Source organism: Ovis canadensis, chromosome 7 (assembly GCF_042477335.2).
Source record: "Ovis canadensis isolate MfBH-ARS-UI-01 breed Bighorn chromosome 7, ARS-UI_OviCan_v2, whole genome shotgun sequence".
In the NCBI taxonomy this organism is placed as follows: domain Eukaryota; kingdom Metazoa; phylum Chordata; class Mammalia; order Artiodactyla; family Bovidae; genus Ovis; species Ovis canadensis.
In genome coordinates this window covers 47,697,619-47,720,745 of record NC_091251.1, presented here as the reverse complement: position 1 = coordinate 47,720,745, position 23,127 = coordinate 47,697,619, and the positions used below count along the sequence as shown (strand labels likewise).

At 58.4% G+C, this 23,127-nt stretch overlaps 1 protein-coding gene across 1 annotated transcript in view; it reads left to right on the top strand.

Annotated features, from left to right (window-relative positions):
* The window catches only part of SPTBN5 (spectrin beta, non-erythrocytic 5), a 52,566-nt gene that overhangs the window by 26,519 nt on the left and 2,920 nt on the right, over positions 1–23,127 (top strand). The window contains exons 28-67 of the mRNA XM_069597512.1: positions 55–255; positions 491–607; positions 1,634–1,791; positions 2,181–2,316; positions 2,527–2,672; positions 3,434–3,548; positions 3,644–3,754; positions 3,955–4,134; positions 5,321–5,524; positions 5,705–5,854; positions 6,066–6,170; positions 6,578–6,745; positions 7,266–7,415; positions 7,560–7,751; positions 7,939–8,034; positions 9,425–9,540; positions 9,625–9,739; positions 10,491–10,604; positions 10,796–10,917; positions 11,159–11,321; positions 11,557–11,745; positions 12,010–12,087; positions 12,354–12,526; positions 15,634–15,724; positions 15,861–16,007; positions 16,626–16,763; positions 16,836–17,098; positions 17,263–17,449; positions 17,671–17,883; positions 18,331–18,527; positions 18,628–18,832; positions 19,069–19,263; positions 20,152–20,307; positions 20,522–20,739; positions 20,879–21,068; positions 21,289–21,465; positions 21,614–21,718; positions 22,046–22,204; positions 22,364–22,435; positions 22,892–22,983. Of these exons, the coding sequence (XP_069453613.1) occupies positions 55–255; positions 491–607; positions 1,634–1,791; positions 2,181–2,316; positions 2,527–2,672; positions 3,434–3,548; positions 3,644–3,754; positions 3,955–4,134; positions 5,321–5,524; positions 5,705–5,854; positions 6,066–6,170; positions 6,578–6,745; positions 7,266–7,415; positions 7,560–7,751; positions 7,939–8,034; positions 9,425–9,540; positions 9,625–9,739; positions 10,491–10,604; positions 10,796–10,917; positions 11,159–11,321; positions 11,557–11,745; positions 12,010–12,087; positions 12,354–12,526; positions 15,634–15,724; positions 15,861–16,007; positions 16,626–16,763; positions 16,836–17,098; positions 17,263–17,449; positions 17,671–17,883; positions 18,331–18,527; positions 18,628–18,832; positions 19,069–19,263; positions 20,152–20,307; positions 20,522–20,739; positions 20,879–21,068; positions 21,289–21,465; positions 21,614–21,718; positions 22,046–22,204; positions 22,364–22,435; positions 22,892–22,983 (6,104 nt within the window). The remainder of the gene's footprint in view (positions 1–54; positions 256–490; positions 608–1,633; positions 1,792–2,180; positions 2,317–2,526; positions 2,673–3,433; positions 3,549–3,643; positions 3,755–3,954; positions 4,135–5,320; positions 5,525–5,704; positions 5,855–6,065; positions 6,171–6,577; positions 6,746–7,265; positions 7,416–7,559; positions 7,752–7,938; positions 8,035–9,424; positions 9,541–9,624; positions 9,740–10,490; positions 10,605–10,795; positions 10,918–11,158; positions 11,322–11,556; positions 11,746–12,009; positions 12,088–12,353; positions 12,527–15,633; positions 15,725–15,860; positions 16,008–16,625; positions 16,764–16,835; positions 17,099–17,262; positions 17,450–17,670; positions 17,884–18,330; positions 18,528–18,627; positions 18,833–19,068; positions 19,264–20,151; positions 20,308–20,521; positions 20,740–20,878; positions 21,069–21,288; positions 21,466–21,613; positions 21,719–22,045; positions 22,205–22,363; positions 22,436–22,891; positions 22,984–23,127) is intronic.

Genomic DNA, 23,127 nt, shown 5'->3' with positions numbered 1-23,127 from the left:
CCTGTGGCTAAGGAGTGCCCGGGGGCAGCAGCCCTTCATGCTGTTCTGTGGCAGGAACTCTGGGTGGAGGTGAGAACCCACCAGGGCCAGGTACAACGGGTGCTGGGTTCTGGGCGACACCTCGCAGCCTCCGGGCACCCCCAGGCCCAGCACATCGTGGAGCGGTGCCAGGAGCTGGAAGGCCGCTGGGCGGATCTGGAGCAGGCGTGTGAGGCACAGGCCCGGCACCTGCAGCAGGCTGCTGCCCTCCAGGAGGTATGATGCAGAGGCCACAGGGTCAGGGGAAGTAGCCAGAGTTGGGCAGCCTCTTCGGGTGAGGTCTGTGGGACCTGGAGCTCTCACGAAGCTGGGTCAGTGGTGAGAACTCAGGGCCCAGAGCTGCCTAGTCTCCATGGGAACAGAAGCCTTCTTTCTGCCTGTGTGATGTCCCCAAGGGGCGATGGAGGGTCTATCTGAGAAGGTCAAGGTGAGTTGACTCCATTCTTGCCAGTGTTTCCTGGATGCATCAGAGCTGGAGGACTGGGTGGAGGAGAAGTGGCCACTGGTGAGCAGCCAGGACTATGGTGGGGACGAGACAGCCACCATCAGGCTCATTAAGAAGCACCAGGTAGTATATGCTGAGCTTCCCTGCTGTGGTCTGGACTGGGGTGGTGACAGGCCATGAGGAAGGGGTCTGTCACACGCCCAAAGGCAGAGCCCTGCTCTTTCTTCCTGGAGACTGTCCAGCCCCCCGGCCCCAACCCTGCAGAGGCCCCTGCTCACCCCCAGTTGCCCTCCTCTTCAGCCACCACCCCTTTGAAGAGCCCTCCCCCTTCTTGCATCTCCACCGTGGTCCACACTCCTGTGGCCTCAGGATTTCTCTGCCTTCTCTTCTAGCTTCTTTTTCTCCCCCTGGCACTTTCCTGCTCTCTTGGGGGTCACCTGTTCCAGCCATCCCCACATCTTCCACAGGCTTCTCCTTCCCACACTTTGAATATCATCCTTTGAGTTAACCATCCCTGAAACCATCAGCATCCCCTATTAAAGTAAGAGAGGCCTGGAACACCCTCATCCTTCCTGGAATCTGACTCTCAGAACCACATGTGAGCCCTGAATCCTGACATGGCCCTGCTTTCTGTTACCACTGAAGTGTCCACCTGTCTGGGCATTTTGTCTACCTATCCCTAGTGGTCGGTGTTTGAGGGTCCTGTGACTTAGGGCTTTCGGGGGGCCATTCCTAAGGGGTGTGCCCATAGCCAAAGCCTCATGGAGCTTCCATGTCCCAGGCATCCTGGGCTGCTCACTTGACTCCATCCGTTTTCATACTGGGAGACTGGGGCCCAGTACCTGCCTCCCGTGGCCTCTCTTCTTGGCCCAAAGGACCCAGCGTTCACTCTGCCCTGCTAAATAGTGAGCCACAGACTGCATTTTTGCTTTCTTGAAGCAATAAGAACTCCCATCACTATTGGGTAGATGAGTGATCAGTGTGTGAGTGAGCAGATGGGTCAGGGTGAGTGGATAGGTGAGTGTGTGGGTGGGTGGGTGAGTGGAAGGAGGAACAGCATGGGTGTGTGATCAGTGGGTTGAATGATCAGGAGGGCGGGTAGATGGATAGATGAATAAATCACCCAGCCTGAGCCTTGTGTGCTGGCAGGCCCTGCAACAGGAACTGGCTCATTACTGGAGCTCCATGGAGGAGCTTGACTGGAGAGCCAAAACCCTCACTGGCCCCGAGGCTCCCGCACAGCTGGGTGTGGTGCAGAAGAGGCTCCGGGAGCGGCTGCAGGCCCTGCAGGAGCTGGCAGCCACACGGTGAGGGGCGCTGTACCTCTCCCCAGGCTTAGGCCACCTGGCCACGGTTAATTGTTTCCATACCTTAACTCTGATTGGAAGGAGCCCATGACCCCAGGCCCACAGAGCTGACAGATGGCTCCTTGCTACGTATTGCTCCCTTCTTTTCATAAATTCCTCAGTGGGCCCACTGGGTAGGAACTTGGGCCCCCAGCTCCCCATTTCTTCCCCCTACCTACACCTTCACCTGCCCTACTCTAGCCTTCTTTACTTCTCCCCAAATCCCCAGCCTCAAGCTTAGGCAGGAAACATGAAAAACCTCCTCCTTCAGGCCACCCACTTTGGCTGGGTCAGCTGTCCTCACGGGTGTGGGCAGCTAACTTCGGGGGAACCATGGGCTATCCCCACAGGGACCGGGAGCTGGAGGGGACCCTGAAGCTGCACGAGTTCATGAGGGAGGCTGAGGACCTGCAGAGCTGGCTGGCCAGCCAGAAGCAAGTGGCTGGAGGAGGAGAGAGCCTTGGGGAGGACTATGAGGACGTCCTGGTGAGAAGAGGCTGGGGGCAGGGGCTGGCTGGGCTGTGTGTAGAAGGGGTTTATGAGTCCTGGCTGAGGACAGGCCTTCTGCGTAGTAGGGGCAGGCGCTGCGGCCATCCAGCCCCCCATCGCCCAGACGTCAGTGGGGGCCTCGCTCCCCGGGCTGCTTGCTGTCTCGCCAGCTGGGGCCACCTGTCACCTCTTCCCCTCTCTCCCCAGCATCTCTGCACCGAGTTTGTCAGGTTTCAGCACACGGTAGAGGTGGGTGGCCAGCGGGTGGCGAGCTGCCAGCAGCTGGCAGAGAAGCTGCTGGAACGAGGGCACAGAGCAGCCCCCAGGGCCCATCAGATGCAGCGGGATCTGCAGTGAGTGCCGGGCAGACCCAGGGCATGGGCTCGGGGAAGGGTGCTGGGCAGACCCAGGGCATGGGCTCGGGGAAGAGTGCTGGGTAGACAGGGCCCGGGGGACTCAGAGAGGGCGCATGCGCCCAGGGCCACACCGGCTCTTTCTGCCCTGATGGGGAGGCGCTGCTTTCAGGGATGCCAAGCCTGCCACGGGTGGCTGTGCCATGGGTGACTGTGGGCTGCAAAGGGAAGCAAGGAGGGGTGTGCAGGTCAGAGAGCCCTGCCCAGACCCGCAGGGGCACTTTTCCAAACCTCTGACTCTCAGGACTTGGAAGGGCTGTGGGAAGACTGCCTGGCTCCCCACCGGCTGGTTTGAATCCTGCCCTAACCTGTGAGATTTGAGGCAGGGTCGTCCTGGGTCATAACCCCTAGCCCAACCCAGCCCTAGGAGCTCAGGAAGAGTTTGCTGAGTACATCAGGAGGGCAAAAGAGAAATTCCAATCTGATTGACTTATTGAGACTTGAAGGCCCAAGATGTAAGGAGTATCAAAGAGCTCAGAAATCAGTGAAGTGTTAAGTGTGACAGCAGCAAAGGACTGAATTCACAGCAAAGGTAGAAAGAGAGGCTCCCGGCCATGGCCAGACAGGAGGCGGCGTTTAGAAGGGCGATGTGGGCCAGTCCCGGACAAAGTGCAGAGAGGAGGAGGGCTAACCAGCCTGGCGAGGGGGCGAAATGAAGCGTTAAATCAATGCGTGATCTGCCACCCGTCTCCCTTGAGTAGGGCTGCCTGGGCAGAGCTGTGGGAGCTGACCCAGGCCCGAGGCTGCCTGCTCCGAGACGCTGAGGCCACCCTCAAGGTTCACCGAGACATGTTGGGAGCCCTCACCCAGGTCCAGGTGTGAGCCGGCGGGGGGAGGAGGGGGGGAGGTTTCCTTCTAGAATGGATCCTGACTCAGTGCCGCACTCTCCACTCCTGATCCCCTTTCCTCAGGAGAAAACCACCAGCCTCCCCTGTGACGTGGCCCAGGACCTGCGTGGGCTGGAGGCCCAGCTGAGGAGACAGGAGGGGCTGGAACGTGAGCTCATGGGCACTGACCAGCAGGTGAGCCCAGGTCTGGCTGCCTCTCCCCCTCAGGGCCCCTCAGGCCTGCCTGTCTGCTCGCAGCTTTCCCCACTCTCGGAGCTGCCAGTCGGGCCCACTGTGCTCCAAGGGCAGGACCCCAGGGCGAGCTGTGGGACAGGGCAGGCCCTTCACCTCTAGGAGGACACGACCCTTCCCTCTTATCCGCACCCTGCCCCCAGCTGCAGGAGCTGCTGGAGATGGGAGGCATGGTGCAGAGGCTGGGGCCCGGGCCGCAGGCCCATGCAGTACAGCAGAGGCAGCAGGCCCTGGTGCAGGCCTGGGAGACCCTGAAGCTGCGAGCAGAGCAGCGCCGGGCCCAGCTCGAGCGGGCATGGCTCCTGGCCCGCTTCCACGTGGCGGTGAGGGTTCTTCCTTTCCCAGGGCTGTGTGTGTGTGTATGTGTGTGATGCAGTGAGTGTGCATGCATTAATGAGGCCCTCCAACTCTGGAGGCAAAACAGATATGAACACAAGAAGGACGAGCACATGCTGGTGTCTGCCAGAGGGCTGAGTACGGGGGTGCAACAGTGACTCCTTAGTTTTGGGTTGACACCAGCTCGTGTGTGACAGTGCAGTCAGGACATAGGGGTACCAGCCAGGGCTCAGGAGGGAAAACAGCCCAGGAAAGCCCGTAACTAGAGACCCAAATGTCCTAGACAACGACCTCTGGATCAGCCAGTATTTCTTGTAACATCTGTGTTGAGCTGTCTGCTAGGAGCTGTTGGTGGGGAGAGGGGGTAATACAGAGCCTGTGTAAGACGGAATCACTGCCATCAGGGAGCTTGTCTAGCTGGGAGATGAGCCTTGGGAGTCAGATTGGGACAGAGGGCCCTGGCCATGGGCTGTCCCAGTACCTGGTAGACTGGGAGATGCAAACTGTAACACAGCAAAAAGGCTTGAGTTTAGAGGCCCACCTCTGCCACTTTCTAGCAGCGTGTTCTCGAGCAAGGCCCTGACCCCAGCTTGTTACCCCTGTGTGTGAGCGCCTGGAGGTTACAGTCTCCTTCCTGCACACTTGTTGTGCCATTTACCCTGCTTCGTTTGTGTACTGAGCTGTCAGGACTAGGATCTAAAGCCCCTCCAGCTCTAACATGTGTTTGCGTGTAAATCAACAGAAGACCGTTTATAAATACAAAACCGGAGATTCAGAGGACAAGGTAGGCAGTGCGATGTCAGGGGGCAGAGGTGGCTCCACAAGGAAAAGAAGGCCTTAGCCCTTGGTGAACATGGAAACTTGGAAGGGATGGAAGGGAGGAAAAGAACTTCTAAGCAAGCAGAGCAGCAAAATCCCAGGGTGGAGAGAAGTGCCAGGCAGGGCAGGAGGAGGCTGGCTTGGCCCTTGTGCAAGTTTAGTGACCTGGGAGGATTGGGTTGGATGACAGCGGAGGAACCAGGTGACCACAGGCCTCACGAGCCTCGTCTGAGGTCTGACCCGGGACAGCTCAGGCCACTCCAGTGCGTACACTCCAGGCGGGCTGTGTTTGTGGCTCAGAGCCCAGTTCTCTGCCACCCAGCCCAGCTCTCCCTCCATCTCTTTGGGATCCAGGTGCAGGACTACACCTCCTGGGTGGCCAGCGTGTGGCAGGAGCTGCAAGTGGAGGCAAGCTCCCAGGAGCCTGGGAGTGGCCCACTGAAGCTCAGCGCCCACCAACAGCTTCGGGCCATGCTGGAGGCCCGGGAGGAGCTGTACCAGCAGGCCGCCCAGCTGGGCCAGCAGGCGCTTCTGGCTGCAGGGACATGTATCAAGGAGGTAGGCCCCCCTTTCCCGGTGCCACCCCTCAGCCTCCCTGAACCGAGCCTGCACCTGATCCCTGTGCCCTTGCCCCACTGTGCCACACCAGTCACTCCTCAGAGGCTTCCCCTGGGGACCCACATCTGTCCCATGCAGGCAGCTCTCTGGAGTGCAGGCTCCCTATGTGCCCATCCTCAGGTCCGGGATGGGCTGCAAGCCCTGCGGGACCAGCGGGAGCGGGTGTTCCAGGCCTGGGAGCAGAAGCAAGAGAGGCTGCAGGTCATGAGCCGGGAGCAGCTCTTCCTCAGGAAGTGTGGCCGCCTGGACGAGATCCTGAAGGCCCGGGAGGCAGGTGCCCTCGCCCCAGAGCCTCCCTAGTGCTCCCTCTTCTCTCCTCTCCCCAGCTCACTCTCCTGCTTCCTGGGACCCTGGCTCTTTCCCTGATGGGGAGCTCAGAGGCTGTGCCCTGCCTCAGCCCAGATGGCTGCAAATGGGGGTGGGGGCTGACTGTCTGGGCCATCCCTGGTAGCCTCTCTGACTTCTCCATGGACTGAAACAGGTCCTCCTGAAAACCAGAGCCTTGGGGAGCTCGGTGGAAGAGGTGGAGCAGTTGATCCGCAAGCATGAGACTTTCCAAAAGGTGCTGGCTGCACAGGAGGAGAAGGTAATGGATTCAGGGAGTCAGAGGTGGGATGGGGGCAGTCTGGGAATTTGGAGAGTTCTAGGTGGAGGATGTGGGGGGCTTGGTGTGCACCCACAGTAGCACTGATGTACAGGGGTGGCCTGAGGGGCTAGGAGCCCTCGTCAGGGCTGACTGAGCAGAATGGGATGTGTGGCTCAGGAGGAGGGCCTGGAAGGCACTGCAGGCGCACAGGGACCTCGTGGCTCCATATCACATGGTCCTAGGGGAGCCAAGGGGGGTGGTCTGGTGAAAGCCAGGGCTGGTTCTGTCTTGCTGGGAAGACCAGCCAGCCCTAGGCCATGCAGTGCGAAAGCGGGTCTTCCCTGTGGGCCACCCTCTGAGTGGAGGAACAGCAGGCTTTGCTCCCTGACCCCTGACTCTGCCCATAGGAGGCAGCTCTGTGTGAGCAAGTGAAGAGGCTTGGAGGCCCCAGGGCACAGGACCTGCTTTGCACAGTGCTGGAGCGCCGGGCTCGGGTGAAGGAACTGGTGGAGCGTCGGCAACATGCCTTGCACACCTCCCTGCTGGTGGCTGCCTTCATCAGGGCTGCCACCCAGGTCAGAGCCCATCCCAGCCCAGTGCCATCCGCGTGGGCCACATCTCCCAGTTCCAGATGATGTCCACCTTCGCAGCTTGTTCAGGCCTCGCCACAGCCCTGTGATGAGGACACTGAAGTTTGGAGAGTTAAATGGCTTTCTGAGAGGCCATGCTGGAGCCTAGATGTTTGATTCGAAGACCCTGTGTATGGAGACCCCACTGCTTCCTACGCTCTTGCAGACCCAGGGCAAAGAGAGGCACTGGGAGGGAGCAGAGCTGTCCAGGGTCCTGGGGCCAGCGAGCCTCACCTCCAAACTGAGGTCCCACCCAAGGTCCCTACCCAGCCCCTTCCTGTGGCTGGGGGACCAGCTGAGCTGGGGCTGTCTTCCTGGGCCCAGACTGCTGGATCTTATTTACCAGGCACTGCCCAGCCCTCCCCTCGGGCCAGCAGTCCACTGCCTGGGCACAGCTGAGGGCAAGCGTGTGGGACATCTCTGTGGACCATCAGCATTGTGAGACTCATGTCCCCACCCCCACCAGGCTGAGGACTGGATCCAGGAGCAACTCCAGCAGCTGAAGGAGCCAGTCCCTTCTGGGGACCTGAAAGCTAAGTTGAGACACCTACAGAAACACCAGGCCTTTGAGGCTGAGGTCCAGGCCCGTGAGGAGATCATAACCTCTGTTGTCAAGGTAACAGCCAGGCCCTCAGCCCCCACCCTGCCCCACAGTGAGGACTCCAAGATGGCCAAGAGGAAAGGTCTGAGGCAGGGGGAGCCTGTGATGGAGAAAAAGTGGGAGGAAGAGTGACAATCAGCATCTCCCCTCTCTCCCCAGGAGGGCGAGGCTCTCCTAGCACAGAGCCACCCTCTGGTGGGAGAGGTCTCCCAGAGGCTGCGGGAGCTGCAGGAGCGCTGGGAGAAGCTGAGGCAGGCAGTGGCTCTCTGGGGCGAGGACCTGGAGGACAAGCGGAACATCCTGGAGTTCCTGCAGAGAGTGGATGCTGCAGAGGCCTGGATCCAGGAGAAGGTGAGACCCTGCTGGGTAGGGACAGAGCTGGCAGTGGGGCTGGCAGATGGAGGAGGGAGCCCCGGCAGGAAGTTCGCCAAGTCACCGCCTGCCTCAGCACTGCCCCTAGCAGCTGGGTGCCTGGGGGCTAGATGCCCCCAGGGCTGGGTGCTCAGAGTACAGCCTTCCCAACCTGTGGCCCCCACAGGAGGTGATGGTGAATGTCAGCGACCTGGGCCAGGACCTTGAGCACTGCCAGCAGCTCCACAGGCAGCTCCGCAAGCTCCCAGGAGTCTGGGCTGGGGTAAGGTGCCCTGCATCAGGAAATAGCGACCCAGTGTGGGCTCTGGAGCCAGAGGCGGGCCCTCGTGTTAGCTCAGTGCTTACGACCTGTGCTTGCTTAGACAGGCTCCCTCACCTTGCCAAATCTTAGTTTCTTCATCTTTAAAGTGGGGATACTGCTTCCTTCATAGGTAAGAGAGCATATATGAATGGTGGTGGTTACAGGAATCTATACATACGATAAAACTGCCTAGAGCGATACTTTTCCACACATACACAGATGCGTGCAAGTAAAAACTGCTGAACTCTGAATAAAATCTGTAGTGTAGTTAATAGTTATACCAGTCAATGCCCTGGTTTTCACATTGCACTAGAGTTACATAAGCTGTTACCATCAGGGGAAGCTGGGGGAAGGGTACATGGGCCTTCAGTATACACTGGTGCAATTTTCTGTGTACCTATGATTATTCCCCCCCCCCAAAATTTTAAATGAATGCATGTATGGTTGGATGTAGTGGCTAATCAATAAACTGCAGTGGCTCAGAACCCTCCTCATCAACCAACTCAAGATCTCCTCCTCAACCCACCACCAAACTACATACCACCAAAATCAGTTTCTCTTAGGTGGTGTAGAAATTAGCCAAGTGTATTCACAATGACATATTAAGAGCCCAGACTTGCTAACCTCACCCCCTGAACGGAGTATATGGCTTTGTAAAAGGCTGTAGGGCTTCAATCTGAGAGCCTTTACCAGTAGGATTTCACAGCCGCTGCTGTTGCAGATGCTGTAGTAGAAAGAGTGCTCGATAGACTTGAGCTGGGCTTGAGTCCTGGCTCCACCATAAATTCACCATGTCGGTCTCTGAGCTCTGCTTTGGCTTCTGTGAGAGAACGCCCCTTCCCTTCTCACCTCACATGAGACACCTCTTGGGAAGCACTTTGGAAATGTAGACCAACGCAAGGTGCTGTTCCTGGGGCAGGACACCTGCAGCCCTCCCACCGTCGAGGATCCTCTCCCCTTGTGGCCGTGAGCTCCACACAGTGGCATTCTCAGCCTGGTGATTCCCAGGGACAGGGACACCGTAACCTAAGGAGACTGGTGCTCACTGTTTCACTCAGGCCCTAACTTGGCTTTTCTTATCCTGAGAAGATGCATTTTCACTTTAAAAGCTTCTGCTCACCAATGCATGCCTGTCCTCCCGGTGAGCTTCCCCTGGGCTCCCTGCCCCAAGAATATCTCGCTCAGTGCACCAGGCATGGGATGGAATGGCCATGCAGAGGAAGCAGCTACCACCAAACATGCTGTTCCTCATGCTGTCTTGGGCCCAAGCAGACCCTCCAAGTAGAGACTGCAGCACAAAGAAGGGGCTCAGAGCTGGCGCCAGCAATGCCCACACTCTGTACCCCAACAGGGCACGGTGGATGATGCCCGCATCAGGAGCGTCAGTGACTTCCCACCGCAGCTCAAGACTCAGGACGCGGAGCAACTCAAGACCATCTGGCGGCGGCAACAGCAGCTCAACAACAGGCCGGTCCCAGAGCCAGAAGCAGTGGGGCTGGGAGAGGGGGCTGAGGGTCCAACCCAGACTCAGCCTTACACCCTATCTCTCAGGTGGAACAGTTTCCATGGCAACCTGCTCAGATACCAGCAGCAGCTCGAAGTGGCCCTGGAGATACACACGTTGTCCCAAAAGCTCAATGACATCACTGAGCAGGTCAGGAAGAAGGTAAGCAGTGGAGGAGCTGACGAAGCCAGGGAACAGTGCCTCCCACCCCTGGCCCACCTCTCCCCTTCAGCTGGGTCCTTGGAGGCAGGTCCCACCAGGGGGCCATCAGTGGGTCTGCCAGGGGCTCTTAGAGTCAACTCTGGACCTAGAAGCCCCGATTTGCTTCTCGGAGGCTGGCCCCACCTGCCTCCTTTCTCCCATGAGTCCAGAGGCCGGAGCAACCCCTCCTCCCCATGTCTCCTCTGAAGTCCGTGGGCAAAGCCAGAACCCGCAGGAGGTTTGCTGGGCTATGTGTCCACTGACGCATGGGCACCTGGCCAAGACGCTGGCAGAGGTGGGAAAATTGTACACAGCCTGAGAAGCACCCTGTCAAGAAGGTGGTGCCCTGCTCTGGGCGTGCAGAGAGCTCTGTTCTTACTGCCCGTCTGGTTCCTACACAGCCAGGCTGGTCCGTCTCGATTCCCTGAGAAGGAATGAGGGTCAAGTGAGAATGCATGTGGAGGCTCCACACCGTAGAGGTTCCTGCTGCTGGGGAACCTCCAGACCCAAGTGTCTCCTGGGAACCTTCCTCCTTCACAGCAGGAGGGACACCTGGTCAGGGCCAGCGGCCTGTTGCAGCCCATGCAAGGCACTGAGAAGGGAATCGGGATGGCCACTTGCTTTCCACACAGAAACCCTGCGGCCAGCGACCCCTCTGCCACGAGGGAGGAGCTGGAGCAAAGGGCAATAGTAACACCCGCTTCCTCCCCAGACTGCCCTGGTCCAGGCCCTGGACTGTGGGAAAGATCTGGACAGTGTGCAGAGGCTGAAGCAGAAACACAAGGAGCTGGAGCAGGAAATAGGCCTCCTCCAGGCCCAGGTGGAGGTGTGCAGCTGAGGAGTGGGGGGTGGGCCCAGGGTACAGCATCCAAAGGACCTTGGGCACCCATGGATGGGTGGTAGGGGGTAAGCTGTCAGGACCTCAAGAGACAGCCAGGTCCTCTCAGTTGCAGGCTGGGCTCCCCTGAGCGCCCCCTGCCTCCTGGCCCCCGCCCCTGACCCTGGCTTCCCTCACAGCCTCTAGAGCATGAAGCAGGCCAAGTCTGCCAGAGAAGCCCTGAGATGGCCCACGGCCTCAGCCACCAGCAGCAGGAGATGATGGACAGCTGGCGGCAGCTCCAGAGCAGGATCCAGAAGTGGTACAAACCCCGAATCTCTTTCCCTCACCCCTCACTGAGCCAGCCCCTGCAGCGTCTCAATCCCCAGCCTTCCCCTAACAGTCTTTCTCTGTCCTTAATAACAATCGATATCGCCAGCCTATTAATTCCCAACCCTTGGGCCTTTCTTTGGCCTGACAGATTCGGGGACAGAAGGCACTGGTGGGCATAGGGGCAAAAGGGCTGGGAGACTCTGGGACTAGCTGATGGGTCCTGTGGGCAGGAAGGAGTCGCTGGATGCATTGCACCAAGCTCAGGAGCTGCAGGCAGTGCTGCGAGAACTGCTGGTCTGGGCCCAGAGGCTGCGAGCTCAGCTGGACTCCCGGAGAAGCCCCGGCAGCCTCGCGGAGGTCCAACGCATGTTGGAGGAACACCAGGAACTCAAAGTGAGCGGCCCAGACCCTGGGGCCTTTCCCGGATCTCATCTCCCCTCTGGCCTCCTCCCCCTTATTGTGACCACAATTTTGTCTTGGATTCTTTCTGTGTCGGCTGCCTCTGCCTTTCCCCTCATCCATCCTGCCCCCTCTGTTGTCTTCCCTACCTCTCCCCCTTCCCCTTGGCCCTCTTCCCTCCCACTCAGGGAGCCTCAGCCTCTGGGACCTGAGCCCAGTCCTCTTACAGGCTGAGCTGGACTCCCGTATGGACAGCATCAGCCTGGCCCGAAGCACCGGGCAGCGACTGCTTGCTGTAGGGCACCCATCCACCCCCAACATCCGCCAGGCCCTGGCTGATTTTAATCAGGAGCTGAACATCTTGGAAGGGGCCTGGCATGAGCACCAGCTCCACCTGCATCAGGCCCTGGAACTACAGGTAGGCAGCCTCCATCCCACCCCTACCGCTGGTACCTGTGCTAAACCCACTGCCCTGGTCAAAGCCAAAGCCAAAGAGGCTGCTGTGCCAGGGGCCTTTCCCAGCCCACCACCCATCTCACCCACTGCAAACCTTGCCTGCTGTGACCCCTTCTGTTGAGCCAGGCCCCAGTCCTGGCTTCCCACTGGGCCAGCAACAGAGTCACGCTACCCGCCATGACTGGACCCTCTACTCACGTTCTCCTGCCTTTTCCTTTCTCGACAGCGGGTTCTGAGCTCTGTGGAGCAGATGGAAAGTTGGCTCTGCAGCCTGGAAGCCTGCCCAGCCAGTGAGGGTCTGGGGGTAGGTGCCCAGCAGGAGTGAGGGAGGGTTTGCCAGAGCAGCGTTAGGGATCAAACCAGCCAATGCTGCCTGAGATTTCCAGTCCAAGGGCAGCTCCCAGCCCTCAAGCCCTGGAAATTCTAACACTTGACCCCTATCCCTCATACCTTTCCTGGTTGAGAATCTAAAGTTAGATATAGCCTGAAGGGATTGAGGGGATGTGTTTGATAGGAAAGCAGGTAGCTCGGGACTGGGAGGGCAGCCCTACAAACAGTATTGCCTCCCAGGACTCCTTGGCCAATGTGGAGACCCTGCTGTGGAAGCACAGGATGCGTGAGCAGGACCTGGAGGCTCAGGCGGAGAAGATGAGTGCACTGGAAGCCGCCACCCGCAGCCTGCTCCAGGGTGGACACCCCGAGGCCCAGGTCCCGCTGAGTCGATGCCAGGCCATGCTTCTGAGGTACCTCTGGCCCTGGCTGAAGGGGCTGTGGTTGGTGGGCTAGCACAGGCATCCGGCTCTTCCCCTGCCCTTCTCCCCTTAGCCTTTACCAAGGGCTCCCCCAGCCTTTACCAAGGGCTGAATTCAGATGCCAGGGCCCCATTGTCCCAACCCTGCAGTGTGTCAGCCTGTTATGGAATCAAACAGCACATGGTCAGTCTGCTGAGATAAAGGTGACTTTTACAAAGAAGCACATGCTTGAGAAACTAAGAGAGAGACAGCCTCATGAAGAGGCCATACGGAGCACAGCAGTGAGCCAGACACCGCTGTTTCTGTGCAGCCCACTCACGGTGGATCTTGGAGCCCCTTCCTTACTAGTCTCCTGTCTGCAGTGAGGGGATAACAATACCTGCCTCTCAGGGTTGTGGTCAGGATGGGGAAAGGACCCTTGATGTCCAGGTACAGTGCCTGGCATGCAGGCAGGTTGGCAGATTTCTTATGCCCACTTAACTGAAGCCCACAGGGCTATGAGGCTCCAATCTCTGCTTGTTTTCCTCATAAGAGCCTATATGGTTCAGCCCCTCAAACTTTAGACCAAGGCAGATATGGAAAAAGTGGGACCCCAGATCAGCAGAGGTCTCCATCCTTCCCCAACAGCCCACTAGGGCCCACAGTGTTGCGGTTCCTGTGCTGGTGACCTCTCCCCCCTCTCCCCTGCACATGGACCTCACCTGGGTACCCAAGGTCTGTGACTGACAGATGGAAAATATTGGTTTGCTGGTCTCTGTCAACACTCCCTCCCCCTAGTCCCCTTGGATGGTTCCCGGCAGGCCCACCTGCACCCCCCAGGGCAGTGCCACCCAAACCCCTCCCTTTTAAGTCTCTGGCATCCTCTAGGGGGCTGTTTTCATTCCACCAAGACTCTACATGTCTCCTATCCCCCTTACACCTTTTGGCAATCCCAGCAGGAAGAGACAAGGGTTCACGCTCCCCGCAGCGTGGGGACTCTGCTGGTAGGAGGCCTGTATGGACCCTGGTGGGGTGACTGGGGGTATTAGAACTTCTTTTCCTATCTCTTTAATAGATCTCGTTCCTAACTGCTATTTTTGTTCATATGGTAATGGACTTACTATATTGGTCCAGGGGTATACACATATATAAATGTGTGCGCACACACACACCTATATGCACCCATACAAAGACATACCAAAAAATTCTTACTAATAGCAGTATATGATCAAAAAGTGGTTGAGACACTGAATTAGTTTGCGAGGCTGCCATAACAAAATACCACAGACTAGTGGCCTAAACAACACAAATTTGGTTATATTTCCAGAGGCCAGAAATCCAAGATTAAGATATTGGCAGCACTGGTTTCTCCTGAGACCTCTCCTTGTCATCACGTGCCCTGTAAACGTCTGTGTCCTAATCTCTTCTTATAAAGACACCAGTCATATTGGGGACCACGCAAATGACCTTGTATAATTTAATTACTTCTTTAAAGGCCTTTCTTCAAAAATAGTCATATTCTGAGGTACTGGGGATTAGGACTTCAAGATAGGAGTCTGGAGGACATGATTCAGCCCATGGCATTAATAAGGGGAAGTAGAGCGTGTCTCTAAATGTTAAAGGAAACCCCAGAGTCAGTGTAAATTGATACACAAGAAAAGCTGTCCTAGTATGGAAGCAACCTGAATGTCCATAACAGAGGAATGGATTGAGAAGTGGTACATATATATATAGTGGAATATTCAGTTCAGTTCAGTTCAGTCGCTCAGTCATGTCCGACTCTTTGCGACCCCATGAATCACAGCACGCCAGGCCTCCCTGTCCATCACCAACTCCCGGAGTTCACTCAGACTCACGTCCATCGCGTCAGTGATGCCATCCAGCCATCTCATCCTCTGTCATCCCCTCCTCCTCCTGCCCCCAATCCCTCCCAGCATCAGAGTCTTTTCCAATGAGTCAACTCTTTGCATGAGGTGGCCAAAGTACTGGAGTTTCAGCTTTAGCATCATTCCTTCCAAAGAAATCCAGGGCTGATCTCCTTCAGAATGGACTGGTTGGATCTCCTTGCAGTCCAAGGGACTCTCAAGAGTCTTCTCCAACACCACAGTTCAAAAGCTTCAATTCTTCAGCGCTCAGCCTTCTTCACAGTCCAACTCTCACATCCATACACGACCACAGGAAAAATCATAGCCTTGACTAGATGGACCTTAGTCGGCAAAGTAATGTCTATGCTTTTGAATATTATTCGGCCATAAAAAGTAATAAAACTGGATGAACCTAGAGTCAGAGTGAAGTAAGTCAGAAAAAGAAAAATATCATGTATTAATGCATACTTATGAACCTATTTTCAGGGCAGGAATAAAAACACAGACATATAGAATGGCCTAGTAGAGATGGCAATGGCACCCCACTCCAGTACTCTTGCCTGGAAAATCCCATGGACAGAGGAGCCTGGTAGGCTGCAGTCCATGGGGTTGCAAAGAATCGGAAATGACTGAGCGACTTCACTTTCAATTTTCACTTTCATGCATTGGAGAAGGAAATGGCAACCCACTCCGGTGTTCTTGCCTGGAGAATCCTAGGGACGGGGGAGCCTGATGGGCTGCTGTCGATGGGGTGGCACAGAGTCGGACACGACTGAAGTGACTTAGCAGCAGCAGCGTGGACATGGGGAGGGAAGAGAAGGCTGGGGCAAGTTGAGAGAGTAGTGTTGACACGTATATACACTACCATGTGTAAAGTAGACAGCTAGTGGGAAGCTTCTGTAAAGCACAGGGAGCTCAGCTCAGTGCTCTGTGATGACCTAGCGGGCTGGGGTTGGGGAATGGGAAGGAGGCTCAAGAGGGAGGGGATATATGCATACACATGTATACATGCATACATATGTTATATGTATGTATACATACAACATTCACATACAGCAGAAACTAACACAACATTGTAAAGCTATTATCCTCCAATTTTAAAAAATCAGTTTTTAAAAAATGGAGGAAAGGGCTGTCCTGAACTGGAAGGGTATACTTGTGCATTTGTGTGTGCATACGTGCACATACACACATGTGTAGCAGCTCCAGGTCCCAGCAAGCAGACCCGAGGCCCCTGAGACCCTTGTTCTGCAGGAAAGAGGCACTCCTGGAGCGAGCCAGGACCCGTCGCCGCCAGCTGGAGGAGCTCAGGCAACTGCAGTCTTTCCTGCAGGACTCCTGTGAGGTGGGCCATGGTGGGGAGCAGCTGTGGTGGGGGGAAGGGCTTGCCCAGAGGAAAGCCACCCTTCTTCAGGGCAGCCCAGGGATGAGAGAGAAGGAGAGCCCTAGGCAGCAGAGCCTCATCCTCCCTGTGTGCCCAGATGGCCGCCTGGCTGAGGGAGAAGAACCTGGTGGCCCTGGAAGAGGGCTGGTGGGACCCAGTGGACCTACAGGCCCAGTTGCAGGAACAACAGAATCTCCAGGCGGAGCTGGACACCCGTGCACACCACCAACAGAGGCTGCAGATGGTGAGGCCCTGGGCGCCGGGGACCAGCTACAGGCCAGAGAAGGAGCTGACCCCACAGAGCCCTGGCAGCTGGCCTTGAGTCACAGCTGGGGTGGCCGACCTTCGAGTGCATTGTATACAGATGCCATGCAAGGCACCAATGGGTAGTGAGACACAGTGGCTTCCCTGGGGCGCCCCCCTCTCCAAAAATATTGCCTTTTCAAGAATTTTAAGGACGGTGTTTTGGCATGATAGTTTTTAAAACTCTTGGAAAGGTGTCAGAGGACGGAGAGTCAGGGCACAGCCAGCAGTCCTGTGGGTGTAGGAGTCAAAGCGTAGCACCTTTTAAATTTGCCCTCTTCCACCTACAGAGGGCATGCCTGATCCCAGACTGCCTCCCTCTGATATAAAGAGCCCTGCCAAGTATCTGAAATCTTTGATCCCATTCAAACAGAATACCCATTATTATCACCATTATATGGAGAAGGGAAATGAGCTCAGAGAGGTTAAGGAATTTGCCCGAGATCACACAGCTAGCACGCAGACTCTGAAGCAGTGGGACTGGTGGCTGAAGGCAACCCCAGTGCCCTGAGACCAGCAGTCCTGAGTCCACGAGGCATATGCTATGTTGTGACTGTAGGAGGGGCAGAGACTGCTGCAGCATGGCCACTCAGCCTCAGAGACCATCCAGGAACGGCTGCAGGAGCTGAGAAAGCTCTGGGAGGAGCTGCAGGCCCAGTGCCAGAGGAGGGCAGCCAAGCTACAGGAGGCCCAGGAGGTGAGGCTGTGTGGTGGAGCGGGCAGGGTACAGCTCTCGGCCTCTCCTCCTCACACTCTCATTCTGCTGTAGGCCCTGCGTCTGCGACGGGGCCTGGAGGAACTGGAGAGCTGGCTGGAGCCTGTGGAGCTCAAGCTGAGAGTCCCCATCGGGGGCCAGGACCAGCCTGGGCTGGACGAGCTCCTGGGGGCTCAGGGGGAGCTGGAGGCAGCAGTGGACAGGCAGGTCGGGCGGGCACAGGCCCTGCTGGGCCAAGCCCAGGCCCAGGCCTATGTCCAGGAAGGTCACTGCCTGGCCCGAGATGTGGAAGAGCAGGCCCAGCGGCTGCTTCAGAGGTAACCCCCACCCCTCCTCCCTGTCCCCCAGCTCAGTTCCTCAGGGCCTGCCTAGCCCATGGCGAGCAACACAGAGCAGGTGAGTGATGTGCAGGTCACAGTCTGGCCCCGGATCCTGACAACCGGGGTCCGGCCTGCCGCGGGCCCACCCTCCACCCCTGCAGGTTTGAGAGCCTGCGGGCGCCCCTGCAGGAGCGCAGGACAGCCCTGGAGGCCCGGAGCCTGCTGCTGCAGTTCTTCAGGGATGCCGACGAGGAGATGGCCTGGGTGCAGGAGAAGCTGCTCCTGGTGGCCGCCCAGGACTGTGACCAGAGCCTGAGCGCCCTACGGCGCCTGCAGGAGAAGCACCAGGTGTGGGCCTAGTGGGAACAGGCAGGGCTGTCCAGTCACCTCTGGTTCTGGGAGCTTCTGCCTCCGGGAGGTTCTGGGGGTCCTAGGATTCTTTGTTGGTCAGGAGGCAGGGTTCTGTCTGGGGAAATCTGTGGGGTCCCACTGGGCTTCAGACATAACTCCCAGGTCCCCCAAGGAGCACCCAGGAGCATATTCCATGCCATCTTCCTCTGACTCCACAGAGCCTGGAGAGTGAGATGAGCAGCCACGAGGCTCTAACCCAGGCAGTGGTGGGCACAGGGCGCAAGCTGGTGCAGGCTGGGCACTTCGCTGCCCGCGATGTGGCTGCCCGAGTGCAGCAGCTGGAGGACGCCATGGGCCGCCTGCGGGCAGAGGCTGCACAGAGGCGTCGGCGGCTACAGCAGGCTCAGGAGGCCCAGTACTTCCTGACGGAGGTGAGGGGTGCTGCGGGGCACAGAAGGTGGCATGAAGACACCCAGAGTGTAGGCAGGCCTGGAACGTCACCCCCAGGTGGGGCTCCAGGCTCTCTGTGCATTTCCACTAACCAGTCTCCTGACCCCGAGGTCTTCCTTCAGCATGTTTCCCAGAAAATGAGCCCACTGGCTTTGGTTTGGTTTCGCTATTTTGTCTAAACCAGCGATTCTGTCAAGGCTCTACATCTGTATCACCTGGAACTTTTAAGCAGTGCTGACACTCGGGTCCATTCCAGACCAAATCAGAATCTTATGGGGTGAGAGGCAGAGAGAGTTGTTCAAGCTCTCTGATGATTCTGATTAGCCAGGCTGGGAACCACTCACTGCTCTAACTCTTGAGGCCATGAACTCAAAATGTGAGTCCTGGAGGGCACCGCCTAGGGAAAACTGTGCTCTTTGTCACCCCAGCTCTTGGAGGCAGAATCCTGGCTGCAAGAACAGGGCTGTGGCCTCGACACCGAGGATATGGGTCAGAGTGTCGAGGCCACTCAGAGCTTCCTGCGGCAGCTGGAGGCCACCAGGAGGGACCTGGAGGGATTCACCACGCGCATTGAGAGGCTGCAGCAGACAGCAGCCCTCCTTGAGAGCGGGCAGAACCCAGAAAGGTGCGCTGGAGCCAGGCCCAGGAGGGAGGAGCAGGGAGGGGCCCCCACTAAGGAGGTGTGAGGCCTAAGAGCTCCAGGGGGGTTGTCCTTCCTGCTGCAGCCCCAAGGTGCTTGCCCAGATGCACGCGGTAAGGGACGCCCACTCAGGGCTGCTGCAGAGAGCGGAGGGCAGGGGGCAAGGCCTGAAGGAGCAGTTGCAGCTCCACCAGCTGGAGCGGGAAGCCCTGCTCCTGGATGCCTGGCTGGCCAGCAAGGTGGCCATTGCTGAGTCCCAGGACTACGGGCAGGATCTAGAGGCTGTCAAGGTAAGTCACTCCTGAGCGAACCTGGAGGAGAAGAGATTGAGTGGCTTGCAAGGGCAGAGTGGGGTTGGGAGGCACATGGGAAGTGAGGGGTCTCTGGGCTCTGGAAGGACCCCCGGTGGTTCTAAGGGCAGGGCTGAGGGATATCAGAAGTGGCGGATACTGCCAAGCCCTTTGTCAGCTTTGAGGGCTGCTGGACACCACCTCCAGACTGACCTCCCTGGTCCTGTACCCTGCAGCTGCTGGAAGAGAAGTTCAATGCTTTCAGGAAGGATGTCCAGAGCCTGGGGCAGGCCAGGGTGCAGGCCCTGAGGGAGCGGGCAGGCTCTCTGGAACGGGCAGCACCCAGGTGCTCTCCCCAGATTCAAGCACAGAGGAGTCGCATTGAGGCCTCTTGGGAGAGGCTGGATCAGGCAGTGAAAGCCCGCACACAGGTGGGTGCCCTGGGCCCGGTCGGGGCAGACAAGGGGCAGGGACAGCTGTGCCTTCTTCCTGGGCCAGGGCCAGGCAGCCACCCCAGCTGTGTGTGTGCATGTCTGTCTGTGTGTGGAGGGAGGTGGCTGCCTCTAACTCTGTGTGTGTGCACGCACGTGTGTCCACGCCTCTAACTCCTAGTGCGAAGCAGATCAAGTCTCAGTCTCCCACCGTCAGCCCTCTCTGAGTTTCTCCACTGATTTGGTTCTTCCTGGTATAGTTCACACCTCCAAGGAGAAATAGGAAGCCTGTCTGACCAGCTGTTGACCCCCTCTAGGCTCCCTCCAAGCGCAGACTTCAGGTTTATTAAGACACAGACTAACTGGGCAAGATTTCACCACCACTCCCCTCTCCTTATCTAAATGTTCTGAGTGGATTTGGGTGCCAAGGAAATCTCAGCGCTCCTCCACAGCCTTCGCTCTCAGGCACAGCTGGCGGTTTCTAGGGAGGCAGCCCCGGTCCCCGAGGCCCTGACGGAGCCCGCATCCTAGCGATGCTGTCACTCAGGGTCCTGGCTGGGCAGACTCCTAAGGCAACCCTCTTCATCTCAGCCAGATCCCCCAAACCACCCTCCTCCCCACCATGAACTCATTCCCATCTGATTCCTAGTCCCCTGTCCCCCAACCTGGCTCATGAACTGGGCACTGAAGACCCTGTTCCCACGGAACACCCCCAGGGCCCTACCCCATCATCAATAACATTATGCCATTTTGGGATATTTTCTGTACCCGGTGGTCATGAATGCATCACCAAGCCCCATGGACCTCCTTGTTTAAAAAGTGGCCCAGGAGCCCACGTCTCCAGGGAGAGAGGACCCTGGTGAGAGCAGGCCCTCCCTCTTCTCCCAGAACCTAGCTGCCACCCGTGAGGTCCGAGGCTTGGAGCAGGGAGCAGCTGAGCTCCAGGGCCGAATGCAAAAGAAGGCCACCCTGGTAGCTAGAAATGCCTTCAACCTCAGCCTGTCATCAGTGCAGACTCTGCAGCAACAGCACAGATGTCTGGAGGTGAGGGTCCACCCCCAGGGCCTGCCCACCTGACCTCTTTCCCTGTGTAGGGGGACCCCAGAGTTGGGAAGGGAAGGGAGGGCCTACTTGCCCAGGTGGGGGAGCTGTCCATCTGGAAGCAGAGCCTGACTCCTCAGAGACGATGGGTGCTTCCTGAAGAGGAGTGGTCATCAGGCTGTGGGGAGATGAGGCTGATTCTGTGTTCTGGCAGCAGAGTGAACTGGCAGCAATGGAGAAGGAGGTGGCATGGGTGCAGACGGAGGCCTGCCGGCTGGGCCAGCTCCACCCTGCAGCTCAGGAGGGCCTGGCCAAGCAGCTGGCCGGGGTGCAGGAGGCCTGGGCCACCCTGAATGCAAAGGTCCATGAGCAAGATCGGCAGCTGGAGAAGGCTGCCGAGGGCCACGCCTTCCTCGGACGCTGTCGGGAATTGCTGTAGGTGGCATCCGGTCGTTGGCTCAACTCTGCCCTGCAGGGTGGGGGTCACCCCATCCCCTGGTGCAGCTCATGCTCTGCCCCCAATCCCAGTCTGCACCCCTGGCCCTGACAGCAGCTTCCCCTCCTCACCCCGCAGAGCTTGGGCCACTGAGAAGCAGGCCCTGGTGTCCTCGGAGGAGCTGGCTGGGGATATAGCTCAGGCCGAGGGGCTCCTGGCACTGCATGAGGAGCTGGGGAGAGAAATCAAGGAGTACTGCCTTCAAGCCCAGAACGTACAGCAGGAAGGGCAGCGGCTGGTGGACAGTGGCCACTGCATGTCCCTGGAGGTGCGAGCACAGCAACGGGTCTGGGGCTGAGCTGGGCACACAGGCCCATTACCCCAGGCCTCGGAACCCCTGAGCAGGAGGAAACCAGGCAGCGGGCAGAGACAGCGGGACAGAGACTGGGAGGGTCTGGACCTCACGGTCTTCCCTCAACACTTCTGCTGGGCACTCCAGCCTGGCCCCACCCTGTGGGCATCTCACCCACAACACCCTCTCCCACCAGGTAACTGGGTGTCTGCAGGATCTGGACAGGCAGCTGCGGGCACTCAGAGAGGCCTGGGCCCTGCGCCGGGAACACTGTGAGGAGAGCTGGCGTCTACAGAAGCTGCGGCAAGAGCTGGACCAGGCCGAGGCCTGGCTGGCCTGCCAGGAGGGCTTCCTGCTGGACCCCAACTGCGGGGTGAGCCAAGGCCCTGCCCCTTAGCTGGCCGCACTGTCTGGCAGCTACAGCCTGCTGTTCCTCTTCCTGGCCCCCAGGGCCAGTTTTGAGGGACCAGCTCTCTGCACCCTCCATGGGCGGGGCCTCACCCTGGCTTGCTTCTCCCCAGCACTCCGTGTCTGATGTGGAGTTGCTGCTCTGCAGACACAAGGACTTAGAGAAGCTGCTGGCCTCCCAGGAAGAGAAGTTTGCCCGACTGCAGCAGGAGGCAGAGGTGAGCAGAGGCTGGGGTGAGGGGGCACCGGGAGACAGGGTGTCCTCTCTCAGCCTGAGGGTTGGGATCCCCCCGGGCACTGAGCCAGCATTTGACCCTTGGGGAAAGCCCTGTTCTTTCCCTTGCCAGCTGCAAGGTCCTGTCACCCCACATCTGGGTGGGCTGGGGCACAGTGTGGACTGGGACGAAAGAAGTCTTCTGAGCTTGAAGAGATGAGCAGTGAGGAGGCAGGCGCTCTCTCTGGGTGGGAGGGACGTGGGGAGCAGAGGCTGGGGCGTGGAGCCCCCAGAGCCTGGTCTGACTCATCTGGCTGCTCCCCTGCCCAAGGTGGAACAGAAGCAGGAGGTGAAGGGGCTGAGACCCTTGAGAAGCTGGTGGCCCAGAGCACAGCTGACTGAGACAGGGGACCCGCAGCCATCTGTCCCCATTGGGTCTTGCATACGCTTCACCACCGTCTCCCCGGAGTGCACAGCAGGGACTCTGGGGGTAAGGAGTCCACAGCCTGAGCCAGCACTGCAACACCAGGGGGTCTGTCTCCAGGGATGAGGAGGTCGGATACGGTTAGGTGCCTCATCCACATTCCAGAAGGGGACACGTCATCTGTGCTGGTCTTGATGTTTCCCAGGCCCCTTCTTACATTTTCAGGATGCAAAGGGTGCCCCCACCACGGAGGGAATTTTGGAACTTAAGCAGCATCTCCTGCCTGGGAGAAGCCAGGCGAGTACCCGGAGATTGCTTCTGCAGCAGCTGCCCTGCAAGAACCATGCAAGGGCTCAGCGGGCCAGAGGGCTGGCGCCCCCCATCCCCCAACTTAGGACAGTCTGGCTCCTTGGGACCACTGCGCAGTTTCTGTTCTCACCCAGCAGGGGGCGGGCCCTTCCTCCTCCCTCTGGTTTCCCTGGACGACCCCCGGCTCCCCCTTCCCCGTGGGCACCATGGTCCAGTCCAATTCCCTCCCTGGGAGCCTCTGGACACACACTCAGGTTCTGGTGAGGCTGGTGTGGCCTCACCACTCCCTCCACAGCCCAGCCTGAGCCTGCCGCATGGCTGCCCTGGGACCCTGGGGGCAGCTGAGCCGGCTCCAGGAGCGTGGGTGGGTGGGCAGAGAACAAAGAAGGGCCCCTAGGGAAAAGCATAGACAGTGACACCCCCCCACACACAATCTCTCCTCAGAACACGGCTTCTACAGCCTCCGTCGACCTCGTAGGAGCGCAGCGTGAGAAGCCGGTAGATCACCATGATGGAAAACACACGTTTTCCTTAAGGTGAGGGCCCTGTCAGGGGAGAGACGGATAGGCACGGCCTACGGGAGCAGCTGAGGGGGCTGGAGGGAGGGGTCCCCACCCGGACCACCCCCCCCCCCGCACACAGGCGCACGTACACGCACGCACACGCGCACACACACGCAC